The sequence below is a fragment of the Canis aureus genome, chromosome 16 (assembly GCF_053574225.1).
Source record: "Canis aureus isolate CA01 chromosome 16, VMU_Caureus_v.1.0, whole genome shotgun sequence".
NCBI lineage: Eukaryota > Metazoa > Chordata > Mammalia > Carnivora > Canidae > Canis > Canis aureus.
Genome location: NC_135626.1, coordinates 2488618 through 2502905, shown reverse-complemented (window position 1 = coordinate 2502905; position 14288 = coordinate 2488618). Strand labels below are relative to the sequence as shown.

At 56.3% G+C, this 14288-nt stretch overlaps 1 protein-coding gene across 5 annotated transcripts in view; it reads right to left on the bottom strand.

The window, feature by feature from the left end:
- The window catches only part of NEK6 (NIMA related kinase 6), an 83071-nt gene that overhangs the window by 8569 nt on the left and 60214 nt on the right, over positions 1-14288 (bottom strand). For all 5 annotated transcript variants that reach the window (XM_077850623.1, XM_077850619.1, XM_077850620.1 and 2 more), the window contains 2 exons: positions 14138-14245; positions 4034-4128 (listed from right to left, as the gene is read on the bottom strand). In XM_077850623.1, coding sequence (XP_077706749.1) covers positions 4034-4128; positions 14138-14245 — 203 coding nt within the window. The remainder of the gene's footprint in view (positions 1-4033; positions 4129-14137; positions 14246-14288) is intronic.

Below are 14288 nucleotides of genomic sequence, written 5' to 3'. Positions count from 1 at the left end.
CTGGTGTGATTCTCTGGGGGCAGTGCTGCTCCCAGCTGCTGAGCCATCTGGCCTGTTTCTCCAGATGGTGACCTCTTCCCGACAGATCCCACTTGGCACCCACCCTCCGGGACGCACGAGGCAGGTAAAGTGTTTTGTGGCCACTCACTAGCTACCAGTCAACATTAACATCTTTGGGTGAGCTCAGGAGGTTCTCAGTAGACCCCTGGCTGCCCAAGGGATGGGGGTGGGCTGACCGAAGCCCCCCAGAGCTGCCTGTATCTTCATCCGTGAAGCCTGTGAGCGTGTTATCTTCAATGGTAAAAAGGATTCAGCAGGTGTGATCAAGTTAACGACCCCACGTGGGAGAGAGTGCTGGGTGGTCCAGGTGGGTCCTAAGTGTAATCACAAGTGTCCTTGTAAGAGGGAGGCTGAGGCAGAGTGACTACAGAGGAGGAAGGGGTCATGAGCCAAGGAGCACCCGGAACCTCCCCATTTTCCATGGAAAAGGCAAGGAACGGGATTCTCTCTGGAACCTGCAGAAGGAACCAAACCCTGCCAGCATCTTGCCTTCTGTCCACTAGCACAGATTTTGGACTTGCGGCCCTCAGAACAGCAAGCACTTTTATGCTGTACGAAGCTGTCAGCTCTGTGGCAACCTGTTGTAGCAGAGGAAACGAGCACGGGGCACTTTCGAGACTTGAGGCTGTGCCGGGGCAGGCCTGTCCACAGAGGGCAGGTTTTCTCTGGCTCTGTGCTGTCACTTCAGGCCGCAGGTCGCCCTCGCTCGGGTGGGCTCCTCCTCAGATGTGGTCCGGAGCAGGCAGGCGTGTGGGTGGGAGCGTCTGGGACAGTTCTTCAGGCCGGTGCTTCGGGGACACACCACAGGCCGAGTAGTGGAAGCTCTGGTCGTGTCTGTGGGATGTTTCCTTCCAATTACCAAACCCTGGGTCCAGATGCATCTCCCTCCCTGTCTGTGGGGGTAGCACCCACTTCCTGCAGGGTCGGGGGCCTTGGCGGCCTCGCCAGCCCTCGCCTGCGAGAGGCCCGAGCCGTCTGGTTTAGGTCAGTGCCACCCATCGCCGAGGACGCCGGTGCACGGAGGAAGGACGTGGCTGATTCTGAGGACTTCTCACCGCCAGCCCCACCCTGGCTGCAAGCTGATCGCCCCCACAGGCTGCCAACGGACAGAGCAGCTCAGCCGCACCCGGGCCCGGTGCTGGGGAGCCCAGGCTGTGAGCTCTGCCTGCACACCCGCCACGCAGCTTTCGGGGCTGCAGCTGGAGACGCGAGGACGGCCCCCCAGAGCCCAGACAAAGGCTGCACAGGGCCTGGCACAAGTGCAGGGAGCCAGCTGCCGCCCCTGGGCCTCGGGGCGGCCCGCGGTCTGCTTATGCTCTGCTTATGCTCAGAGGCCATCCGGGTTCACACAGACAGGAAGCAGCTTCCTGAAATCCCAAACCAGGGATGGAAAAATAAGAGGGCCAGACCATCTGGACTGGGGACCCTATGCACGAGAGCAGGGGTACGAGGCTGCGTTCTCCAGAGATGGAGATGGAGGCCAAGCGGCACTTTGATTTCCCACTGGCCAAAGCAACAAGGGAAATGTGGCAGTTGTGGGCTCCTTGCTGCCAGAGGTGGGTGGCAGATGCCCACCAGTCGGCCCACGCCCAGTCAGCAGCTCATGGCAGCGACGGGGTGGCCACAAGCATCAGTGACCGGCCTGGAATGCCGGAGGGCCTGCTCTGAGCCAGGCTCCGTTCGGGAACTACTGCCGCCAAGCGAGCTACCTACACGCACGTGTGTGTACATGTACACACCATGGTTCAAAATTGCCCACCTGGACCCCGGCTCCACTGGAGGCGTCTGCTTAGCCCTGCGGAGACTAGGGATGGCAGTCCCCCGCCCTGAGGGCTGACACAGGGTGGACAATGCCCAGTTAGTGGGGTGTGTGTATGTGTGTGTGTGTGTGTGTGTGTGGAATCCCCTCCTCAGACCCCAGCCAGTGCAGGGGGCAGGGCTTGGCTGGTGCACGGCCTGGACTCAGCTCTGTCACTGGCCTGGGCAGCCCTGGTGGCCGAGCCGTTCACCCGAAGCCGAGGCTGTACTTGGGAGAGATGGCTGTAGGGACCCGGAAGTCAGGGTTCATCCCAGGTGACAGACACAAATACCAGAGGTTCTGTGTGACTCTGGAGGTCTGCCCACCTGGTTTTACTTCATTCTAGGCAAAACCACACCACACAAACCCTTGGGGCTACTCCGACCATGCAGGCACCTGGGACACGCTGCAGGCAGGTCTCTTTCCCGTCATCCTCGCTGAGGATCCTTCCGACTGTCCTCTCTTTCTCTTGTTGCTAAAGACCATCCCCCGGCCCAACCACTCCGGACTCCCAAACCCCACACCAGCTAGGCTGTGGGGAGAGACGGGGACAGCAGAAGGATACACAACTCAGCCCTCTTGCACCCGAGGGGGCCAGGAACTGCCCTGCACTCCCCGATCCACTGCAGCCACCAGGTGGATACCACTTCACCCCAGCTACTCCTGTTTGGTGGCCATTAAAAGAATTCCTCCCACAAGAGATGCCCTCTGGGGTCCTGAAAAGCAGGTCTGCTCCCCATCTCTGACTGTCAGGGCCTGACTTCCCCCACAAGACCTCCAAAATGACGCTGAGAGTCCCTGACACTACTAACCTCGGGTGGGGGGGGGGTGTCCAGCCACAGATGCTACTTGGCTTCCTCTCTAACCACTAGGCCACTTCTTTAAAACAAAATGTCTGCTCTTTCCAGCAGGAGAGATGCTGTGAAGCTTAAACCTTGCAAAGGGATGGGTTTTGACCTCAGAGACTTGCTCAGTAATGCAGGGAGGGGACCCTACTGCTGAAGACCCCAGCTACAGGCACCCCTACAGTCCTGATGCGGATCAGCAGTGGGCAGCTCATTCCTTACGTTTATACCCGAGGACCGTTGAGCTTAATTCCGAGTCAACAGTCCCTGTGCCCCCCAAATGCCCCCAGTGGGCCCCTCAGCACTATCTCGAGCGGCGCCGCCCTGGCAGTTACAAGCTGCATCAGCTTGATCACGAGTCTCTTATCTGCTCCAAACCAGACCCCACATAGGCTCCAGTCAGCTCCAGGGAAAGCAGAAAAATAATCAAGGTTCCAATTTTAAAAGCAAACCATGCTAGGGGTCTCAGGGCCTCGGAGGATTTTTTCAAAGCCTCCGCATCTGTTCTTTCATTTATCTGGACGGGGACGGGGACGGTGCAGAATCCCAGAGCCGCCCGGCACTAGGTGGTCCAGGCCAGGGTGCTGGGGGCTGTGGCCAACAGCTCGAAAATACTGGAGGGCTCGGGGCTCCCTCCCCCACTGGCGGCTGCAACAGCTTCACGGCCTAAGAACGGCTTGTGCTCCCGGACCTCCAGGGTGGCCGGTCAGAATCTCTTCCTGTCGTCTCCTGCCTGCGCCTGCCAAGACTCAGAAATATTCCCGTCCCGCCATCCAGACGGGCCCCCAGATCTGGAAATGGCCATCTGGTGGCTCCCTTCCACAGCTCAGGGGAGGGGACGCGGTCTTTAGTGGAACCCTGTGGCTGGGCCCGGGAGAGCGCAGACACCCTCTGTGCGAAGTGTATCAGAAGCACGGGCCAGAGCCGACCCCCTCTGTCCCCAAGGCCCCGCATGAGGCCTGATGCTGGGGAGCCAGACCCCCTGCCTGTGCCCCCTCCATCACACAGGCAGACACTCAACCCTGTTTTTGGTCTGTTTCCCTCTGCAAGTGGCAGCTGCCAAAGGTGACGTGGCACCCAGTTTGCCACTCCTCTGCCTCTAACCATCTCCTCCAGCCTGACGTCATTAATCAGGCAGACGTTGGGCTGTGTGGGGTGAAGGACAGGACCCAGATGGTGCCAAAGTCATAGGTGGATGTCACACAGCCCTGCGTCCCCATATTGAGCCAGGGGTGGGGAGGTGGGGGGTGAGGCCTAAGGCCCTGCCCTGGCTGGGTCCCTGCCATGCACACCCCGCTGAGTGCCGCTAAGCTGCAAGCCAGACACTCACCTCGTACAGCAAACAGCCCAGAGACCAGATGTCAGACTTGAAGTTGTAGCCGTTCTCATGAATCCTCTCTGGTGACATGTAGTAAGGTGTCCCCACTGAAATACACGGAGGAGGTGGGTGGGTGCTTATGCTCTGTGCAGGGAAGGCTGTGAGGGGGAGGGGAAGGCATGGGGGCTGGGAGATGGGGCCTCGGTCTTCCTCTCCTGTCCCCTGCTCAGTCATAGCTCCCACCCTGGGTAGGGCACTAAAAGCCCCTGGGTACAGGGACCTCCCCAGACCTGACAATTGGTCTGGGGGTTGGGCAGCTGGGGATACGTGTCCAAGGGAGTGGGATATGATGGCGGGGCCCTGGGAAGCAACTGATCAATTGTCCTTTTAGGTGAGTGCTTAAGCCCCAGAAGAGTCCAGATAAGTCTCAAGAGTGGGGGGAGAAAACCAACCCCTGTTAACGCTGACCAAGTGCATCACATGTGTTAGCTCACCTGTGTTCTTAACAGTCCCCCAATGAGGCAAACCCACTTTACAGATGGGGAAAGGGAGGCTCAGAAATGCGGCAGGGCTGAGGTTCAAACCCAGATCTTTAGGCTCCAGAAAGAGAACTCTTAGCCTCCGCCCTTGGCTGGCACTGATCAACACATCCAGACTTGGGGTTGGCCAAGATTTCTTAAGCCAAGGACAGCAAAGAGCGTAACCAGAGAAGACTGATAATCTGGACTTCATTAAAATTAGGAACTTCAGTTCCCCCAGAAAACCATTCAGAGTCGAGAGGCAAGTCCCAGGCTGGGAGAAAAGTCTCCGTCCATACACCCAACAATGGCCCCATACACAGAATGTATTTTCAGTAAATCATTAAGTCAAAGACAAACAATCCCCTCCCTCAAATTTGCAAATGACTTGAAAGGGCACTTCACAAAGGAGAACATCCAAGTGGCCAATAAGCACAGGAAATGATGTTTTTCTCATTCGTCATGGGGCGGCCGTGATGACAAATTAAAAGCACAGTGAGTTACGACCGCCCGCCTTCCTGGGTGGTTAAAGTCAGAAAGGCTGCTATAAACCAAGCGTAGTGACGTGTGCAGCAACTGGAGCCTCGTGCATTGCCGATGGGGACCAAACAAGGTACGCCAACCTGGGAAAACCATCTTCCGTGGGATCTACCGTAGCTGCAAATACTGCCGACACCACAGCCTGGCAGGTGGCACCCCCCAGGGAGGTGCCCCAGAAAAATGAGCCCTTCTGTCCATCAAGAGACATGATCTTATTCATGAGAGCCGGAAACTGGAAACAAATGCCAATCAACAGTTGAATGGACACATTGATCCTGTGGCCTATTCACGCAACGGAATAATACACAGCAACAAACAAGAGCCTGCCCCAGACGTACACTGCAAAATGGACTGATCTCAGACACGATGCTGAGCGAAGGCAGCCAAGCACAGAAGAGCACATGCTCTCTGATTCCATTCTTGGTTTTTTTTTTAGGTTAGTGAGTTTTTTTTAAGATTTTATTTATTCATTCATGAGATACACAGAGAGAGGGAGAGAGAGGCCGAGACACAGGAGGAGGGAGAAGCAGGCTCCATGCAGGGAGCCCGACGCGGGACTCAGTCCCGGGACTCCAGGATCACGCCCTGGGCCAAAGGCAGGCGCTAAACCGCTGAGCCACCCAGGGATCCCCCTATCTGATTCCATTTTTATCAAGAACAAGTTCCGTATGTATGTCATTATCTGAAATAAAAAAGCAGAGGGAGGGCAGCCCGGGTGGTGCAGAGGTTTAGCACCACCTGCAGCCCAGGGCGTGATCCTGGAGTCCTGGGATCGAGTCCCACGTCGGGTTCCCTGCATGGAGCCTGCTTCTCCCTTGGTCTGTGTCTCTGCCTCTCTCTCTCTCTCTCTCTCTCTCTCTCTCTCTCTGTCTCTCATGAATAAATAAATAAAATCTTTTAAAAAAGAAAACAACCTGCCAACTATCCTTTAATGGTGTCATTATGATTTTAAAAAGAGAAGACAGGACAGCCCGGGTGGCTCAGCGGTTCAGCGCCTGCCTTCATCCCAGGGCGTGACCCTGGAGACCCCGGATCGAGTCCCACGTCGGGCTCCCTGCATGGAGCCTGCTTCTCTCTCCACCTGTGCCTCTGCCTCTCTCTCTGTCTCCTCTCTGTGTATTCTCATGAATAAATAATAAAATTAAAAAAAAAAAGAGAAGACAGTTGAACATCAGAATAAGTGGAAAAACCCATAATCTCAAAATCAAGGACAGTCCTTTACATTGAAAAGTTAAGCTGTTTGCAAATTTTATTACCTTCTTGTGTTTCTCATTTCATTAGAGACAGGTGAGGAATGGTTAACGGCCAACTTGTAGAGGCTGTGAATGGAGGTGGAAAGCCCTGCTCTGGGCCTGAGCACCCTGCGGCAGGATCTCAGGTACCAAAGGGTCCCAGTGCCCTGCCCATGACTGGGTCATGGGGGGCACCTTCTAAGCACCTACTCACTGGGTCCATGACTCTGTCCCATCTTACCACTGTTAACACCATTTTCTTGCAGCCTAAACACCATCTACTTGATGTACTACCCAAGAGGACTACCTGACTGTTGCTCTATGTGGACACCAACCACCCTCTCTCTGATGGCAATAATCCCCAACAAGGACAGCAACCATCACTTAAATACATGGAGGAAAGATGTGTCATCCTATCGCCTGGCTAACTGCTACTCAGCAGAAAGCTGTCAGGCAGCTTACAGATCCATGTGGGATTCTGTAAACAAACTGCAACTTCAAGTAGAAACCCCTTTGTATATTCTGGTCATGAGAGAGCAAAAGGAATAGGTAAGTAGGAAACGGATGTCTTGTTACATGGAAACCACAGGATGGAACCCAAACAGCTCTCAGACCAGACTGTAACTGACTCAAGCACTCAGGATGCTGCAGAAGGAGGTCAGAGGTTCCATTGTCAGCGAGGGACAGTAGTGTCCATTGCTGGCCACCCTGAACCCCTACCCCTGCCCCTTGGGCTCGCCCTGATGCCTCTCGCCACCCTCAGTCTTGTCCTTTGCTCACTTTAGACCCACCAGGGCCTCTACAGGAGGAAAAGAAAGGTCAGGGAGCACCACTACCCCCTGTCCCTCATGTTCTACCCAACCTTCAACCTTCCTGGGGCTCTTTCTGCTTTTGCCCCAGTTTCCACAGTGCAAGAAAGGCAAACACCCAAAGGTGATGTGGACCTTCTCCTAAGATACAGGGCTGCAGTGCCACCCACCCATCCCTCTACCCATCCATCTGTCCATCCATCCTTCCATCCCCCCATCCCTCTATCCATCCCTCCCTCCAACCATCTGTCCATCCAACCCTCCATCCATCCACCCCTCTATCCGTCTGTCCATCCATCCATCCACCCACCCAGCATCTACTGTCTGCTTATCTACCCATCCATCAGTCTGCCTATCCGTCGTGTGTTCATCCACCCATCTGTCCCATCCCTTTATCTGTCCTTCTGCATCCAATGCTAACTGACACTCCAGAGGGTGGAGGGGAGGACTTGATGTTGTGCTGGGCCCTCCCAGGAGTGGGCCCATCAGGAAGGAGTGCGTTGCCAGTCCCGGGAAGTGTCTAGAAGGACACAGAGAAAGGCTGGACTGACCGGAAGCTGCAGCTGAATTGCTTGGAGGAGCCTGTTAGAAATCTGGACCTGGCCCACCCTCTAGACCTGTGGGCTCAGAATGTCCAGGGCTGGTGCTAGGACACTGCCTCTCTGGCAAGCTCCCGGGAGACGGTGACATGTGTCATCGTCTGAGGAGCTGGGCAAAGCCTTCCCCACTGACATGCTTTCAGAAGCTCAGACACCTGTGAAACAGGAATTTATGAAGCATTAACTGAGGGAGATTTGGCCTGTCCCCACCCCTAGGTACATTCTCCAGTCCCCTGGACCCCGTGTGTGAGTCTTAAAGCTGGAGTGCTCAGCTAGTGCCAGGGGGAAGCATATCTTCCTGTTTTGCCATCTATTCCTGGGAGTAAGTCTATAAAACCCGGTTTCCTTACCGACAACACATATTCAAACATTACGAAGCATAACCCACAACTTGCATAAGTTTTCAAGATAAAATGAGACACTTCAAAGAAATTCCAAGCTTGCAGCAGGCCCTGGAGAATGTATCCCCAAGCCCCAGGGGAGCAAAGATTCTGGGGAAGAGTGGGAGAAGCTGACAGGAGGAGGGGCCCCCTGAAGGCCTCACCCAGCTCAGCCCCTAGTCCTGCCCCAAGGGGGCCTGGGGCACTGCGGACAAAGCGGTAGCACAGACTCCGGAGATGCTCAGGGTCTGAGGCCCCTTCTAGCAGAGGCTGGATCCCATCGGGTCCTTGGACCCACCAGCTCCCAGCCAGCCCCCACCCTCACTCCCTGCATTGGGGGATGGAGCTGGCATATGAAACAGGAGCCTAAAAAAAAAAAATTAAAAAAAAAAAAAAAAGAAAGAAACAGGAGCCTAACAAACCCCGACCTTCCCCACATCTTTGCCTAGAACTCCCGGATTTCAAACCGGGTGGATATCAGAGGAGGACGTGGGACCTCAAAGCGGAGGCTGATTAAAGAGGCCGCATCCCGGAGATATGCCACTCCTGTCAAAACAAACTTGGCTGCGTCGAGAGATGCTTGCCGTGTTTGAAACGTGTTCATTAGATATGAAAAAGGCAGAGATTTCACATGAAGAAGAGGCTGGCATCTGTGGGCTGCACTTCTTCCCCACTGGTGGTTTTGAACATGGCTAGAGAAGCGTGGGGTCCCCACCTGACACCACACACACGCCCCCCGCCACTGCCAGGTGTGCCTGAGAGCTGGGACTCAGGGTGCAAACCTGGCAGCACAGGTGGGCTGCATGCACTTCTGCCACTCAGCTGGAGAGTGCTGAGATTCTCCCTCCCCGCCTCAGTTTCTCCATTGGTGCAACAGAGAGGTTGTGCTTGAGGGTCTCCAGAGTCCTCCCCTCCACCCTCTGGAGCCTCGGTTTCCTTCCCTGGAAAATGGGTACATGACACCCTACCCCACATGCACAGGTGGAAGGGCTATGGGATGGCCCTGCAGACCCTCACAGGGGCAGGTGGACCGCAAACAGCAGGGCTGAGGGTGGCAAAGGGAGCGGGGGAAGAACACAGAAGGAGCCAGCACCAGATTCTGGAACCTGAGCGGCTTTCTCTGGGCTGAGCCCTGTGATCTGCATTTTCATTTGTGGTCTGTCCTGTGAAACCGCCAACATCCAGGCAGGCCCCCCATCCTGAGGGTGCTCCCCTCCCCAGCCCCAGCTGTTGCCCCCACCTCACCCGCCTGGACCGCAGGCTGGCTTAGCCCTCCCTGTCTACCCACTCCCACTCTTCCTCCTCCCCTCTGCCGGACTGGCTCCTCATCCCCCAAGGGAGAAAGGCCAGGTCCTCAGCTTAGAATCTGAGGCCTCTGCAGATTGTCCCAGCTCCCCCCAGCACTGGCTCTTTGGGCAGCCACACACACACACACACACACACACACACACACACTCCCTACCAGGGTGGCCTGTGTCACCACACATTGGCAGGTCCTCTTCAAACCACGGGCCGACCCTATGCTGGGCTACACATAACCCTCAAGGGAAGCCACGCCCTTGAGAAAACACTGTACTTCCATCAGCATGGACTTAATTTCAGATTGTTGACATCTGTACAAATATCTGCCTATTTCCAGTTCCCACGCAGAGGGTCTCCAGCGGTTGTGCACAGCAGGTTACACAAACAGCAACTCAGTGTGACACCCTGTTATCTAAGTGTCAGGCTCCCACCCAAGGTGGCCTGGGAAGGGGGGCCCTCTGGTGGGAAAGTGCATGGCCATATCCCACCTTCCCTGCCACATGGCTCTGGCTGGAGCCTCCTGCAGGGCACCTGGACCTCCTTCTCCGTTAGGTGACTGGGATAATGCCCACCCCCAGGGAGGCTGCAGCACTAATGGCTATGGTACCTGGGGCATGATGGTTAGAGCTGTGCTTGCTTGGTGGTGAGGCCTCTACACGGATTTTCTCCCCAGGCTGTAAATACCAGCGAGCAGGGGCTTTCCTGGGGAGCACCTGGGGCCTGGCACAGGTCCTGCCAAGTGAATGACTGGACACACAGGTGAGTTGTAGCTCGTTTCCTAACCAGGATCCATCTTCATTTGCTGTCCCCTTGAGACCCTCTCCTTCCCTCTCTGGCAGCAGCTCATCTAGGAACAGACTGTGCCCTGAAAATGCCAGGGGAGTGGCAGGCAAGCCAGATGCCCTTCACCAGCCAGGTGTGACCTCCCAGGACCTCCACCAGGTCCATGCTCATCCTGGATCTACCTGCTGGAGCAGGTTTTCTGGGCCAGTCATCTGCCAGCGTCCTGGGCTGCAAGGATGGGCAGGAGTAGGCCCAGGGAGCCTGTCTGCATGGTGCCACCACCGGTGGGATCTCCCAGGGCGTGTGGCTGTGAGGACCATGTGCCCACTCGGCAGATGTTCCCCAGGGCCCACCCAGTGTTCCATCCTCCTTCCCTGCCACCCAGGCAGGCCCCCCAAGCCCCAGGCGGCCCCTGCTGGGAGGGTAGATGGACTTTTCCCCTGAATGGCTGGGCACCCAGAGAGCTCATCAGGACCCAAGCCCACTTCCCAGTGCACTGTGGCTGTGCCCAGAGTGGAGCTGACACCCCGAGGGTTCTAGTCCCTGCTAGCTAGGTGACTTGTGGGGATGGGGTATCCCGCCCTCTGAGCCTCAGTGTCCTCATCTGTCACACGGAGACCATAAACCTCGTTGGGATAATTTTTTAAAAAGCAAAGTGTTTCTGCAACATCTTCTAAGCCTTGTCTTCTTTGTTAAGTCACCTGTTTGGTGAGGTCGGTAACCACAGAAAACCCAAGTCCTGGGAGGGGCAGATGCAGCCCTAGGGCCCCAGAGGATCCTGGGTTCATCGGGGCCCAATTTAGAGCCTGGGACCCCAGCACTGTGCCTGTCTATACACAGTGGGCCCTCAGGAGACAGTTCTGCCCACCCCTGACCATGCCACCCTGGGCCTGTCTCTGTTCTCCCACCAGTCCGGGGGCCCCCTGAAATCAGGGAAGGCTGCATAATCTCCTCTCTAGTGCCCAGCCCAGGGCCAGAGCAGTCGGCTCTGGGAAGGGAGAAGGAAGAAAGTTATGTCCTGGGGTCAGGCCCGGGGTTGACAGCCTGGGGAAGCCTGTGCGCTCTGACCACAGTACCTGCTGGGGCTGCCCCCATGGGACCTATTCCCCAGCCCCTGAGAGGCAGCATGAGGCCTTCACGGGCCCCGGGTGCAGGCAGCCTCACTGCCCACCCCTGAGCCCAGCCTGTGGCCGCCCTGTCACTACTGCTGAACAAGCAGGGCCTGCTCTCCCAGCCCTACAATTTGTCTTGCAGCTGCTGCCGTTGCTCGGAGCGAGACACTTGCTTGTAGCTTGTGAGCTGTGTGTAGGCAAATCTTTCATTTTTCTTTCATTACACCGGCGTGTACTGTCACTTAATTTTTATGTATGCAATCCTTCCTGACAAATATGATCTGCTGCCTGGTAATTCGTCTGACGCTCATTCTGTTCCGCGCTCTAATTACGGCTCCTATTCCTGACACCAAGGCAGCCACTCTGCCACCGCTGGGTACCGTACCTGTCAGCCCGGCCATGGCATGACTAATGCCCTTTCATGCCAGCCTCGTGTTAGCAAATACAGAGGCATGGAGGGGGCTGGGGAAGGGGGAGGCAGGAGGGGATGGGATTTGCATAAGCCCTGCGGGGGGGTGGGGGGTCAGCGGCCTCAGGAGAGGAGGTGCTTGTCAGGGCCAAGTGGCTGCCATCACAGCATCCCCACGTAGTAGGTGTGCAGAAGCAGTGGATGCATAATTCACGCCCATGCACAGGGTGTGAAGGAGCCCTGACCCCGAGTCCTTTCTGAGTCACAATGCAATGGCAATTAGTTCAATTTTTTGCCCGATCAAATGTGTGCAGAAGACTTAGTCGGTTGTTTGCAGACCTTGCTGTGGAGAGGGGGGCCTTTCTTCTACGTCAGGGAGACTTGGGCCCTGGGTTTCGGCTCTGTGCTGTGCCTGTGGTGGAGCCTGGCCCTGGGTTCCGGGAGTGGTCCTCACCACACCTCCACCCATGGCCTCTCAGCTCGGGGGTGTCCCCTGGACTCAGGCACAAGGCCCCCCAGGAGGGGTCCTTCCATCCATCACTCAGCCCGGCTGCTGCTCCAAGGCCTCGGGAAGAGCCCGGCCTAGCGAGCAGCCTTTTCCCAAATTCCAATTCCTTCTCATTAATATAATAAGTGCACCAGTCCGAGTCAATAAACTCACACTGTCGGACAAGCCCGTTCCTAATGATGTGATCTTAACCGGCTCTGACGAGAGCGCAGCCTCCTCGGTGGAGGGACGCAGAGGAGGGACCTGGCTGACGGGGACAGTGGCTTGAACTCTTCTTCTCTTTGACAGCTGCCCCGGAATTTCTGGCCTTTGGAAGCTCTTAAACCAAAGAGGAAAACAGCCCCACACTCACCAACACACTTTGATTCTGCTAAGGGTCTGAAGGGACTGGGGAAGCCAAGGCTTCCTCGCAGCATGGCCAGCTGGGAGCTCTGGAGGGAGTGTGGGCTCCGACGGAGAGGCCTGCATTTGAGTCCTGGCTCTGCCCTTCTGTCATTCAGAACAATCACTTGAGCTCCCGGGGTTCCAGAGTCCTGGTTCGCACATAGGATCCTATGGACCCTCATGGCTATTGGAGGTGCGAGTAAAGTATCATAAACTCAGGCATTGGCGGGTCCTGCACATCCTTTCAAACCCTGGCCCCCATGCTCAGACACATGTACACTTGTGTGCACACACTCCCACACTCAGGCACATGCACACACGCACACTGGCTCACTCCAGTTAGCAGCTCAGAGCTGCCGATTCCCAGTTAGTGCATTTCTCCTGATTGTGTGCTTCGCCCCCAGAGCCTCTAAGCCATCGGGACCTGTATGAACAGTGACAGATTCCACCAGGAACGTGTGTCTTCCAGAAAGCACCTCCGCTGTCACCAGAAGCTGCTGTTTGTACTCATAGCATGCCGCGGGCATCTGGAGAGTGCGTGGGGGACATGTGGGCTGGGGCCCCAGACTGGGGCAGAGTCCATGGAGAACAGAGCAGTTTCCAAGGGAGGTGACCAGCCTTCACTCAGGGCAGTGAGGCTCAGGAGCACCTTCCCGGGAGATGCCACCTCTAGGGTGGCGAACGGGCTCCGTAGGAGGATGCCCCTGCCATATCTGAGTCCCGCCCACCCAGCCCTGGCTAAATGTTGATATGCCCCGTTGTGGCGCACGGGAGATCCTACTTCTATGGCTCTGCTGGTTTCTATATTCTCAACAAATGCAAACTCTTCATCCTCCACCATTCCATGTGTCACACCCAGTCACGGAGCCTGTGTACAGATTCTGTATGGGGGGCATCACTTCAAGTAACCCAAAACCCACACCTGCCTGAGTGTGTTCCCAAGTCCCACCCTCCGGTGTTCCCGAACATCAGAATGTCCACCAAGCTCGGCACCTGGGCCCCCCCGAACCTGCAGTGCCCCTGCAGCACCCCTGTGTGCTCTGCTCCCCCACTTGACAGTTCCTGTTCCCTCCTCCACCTGCTCCCCTGCACTTTGTCACCTCCTCCTAGGTGAGAACCTGGTCCCGCAGCTTCAAAACTGCCTGTCCCAAAAACTAGAAACTAGCTCTGCTGTGCCCCACCAGGAGGACCAGACTGAGTGTGCTGTACCCACGCGAGGGGACACGACACAGCCATGAGAAGGTGGATGGCTGCCTCATGCAACTGGATAAAAAGGATCTGGATAAGATGGGCTCTGCCATCCTTTCTTGGAAGGGGTGTGGAGCTGCGTGAGGATGCAGGGGACCCCTGTTCAAGCTTCTTAGGGCCTCAGTTTACCCTCCTCTGGGTCACTGTGGTGAAGAGGTAAAGTCTAGAGCTCAGAAGGCACTTTCTCGCATTAATGAACCAAAGGCTCTGTGGGGGGAGACTGTTCTCACCTCCCCACATGGTTACCCAGGGCCTCCAGCAGCTGCTGGGATGTGTGGACAGGCCTCCTTACCTAGGGAATGGGCTGCAGTGGTCTCAGAGCTAAAGAAGCGACCCAGGCCAAGGTCACCAAGCTTCACGACCCCCGTGGCTGTGATGAACACGTTGGCAGGCTTGATGTCTGCAGAGGAAGAAGGAGGCAATTGGCGTGGGGCTAGGAGGTC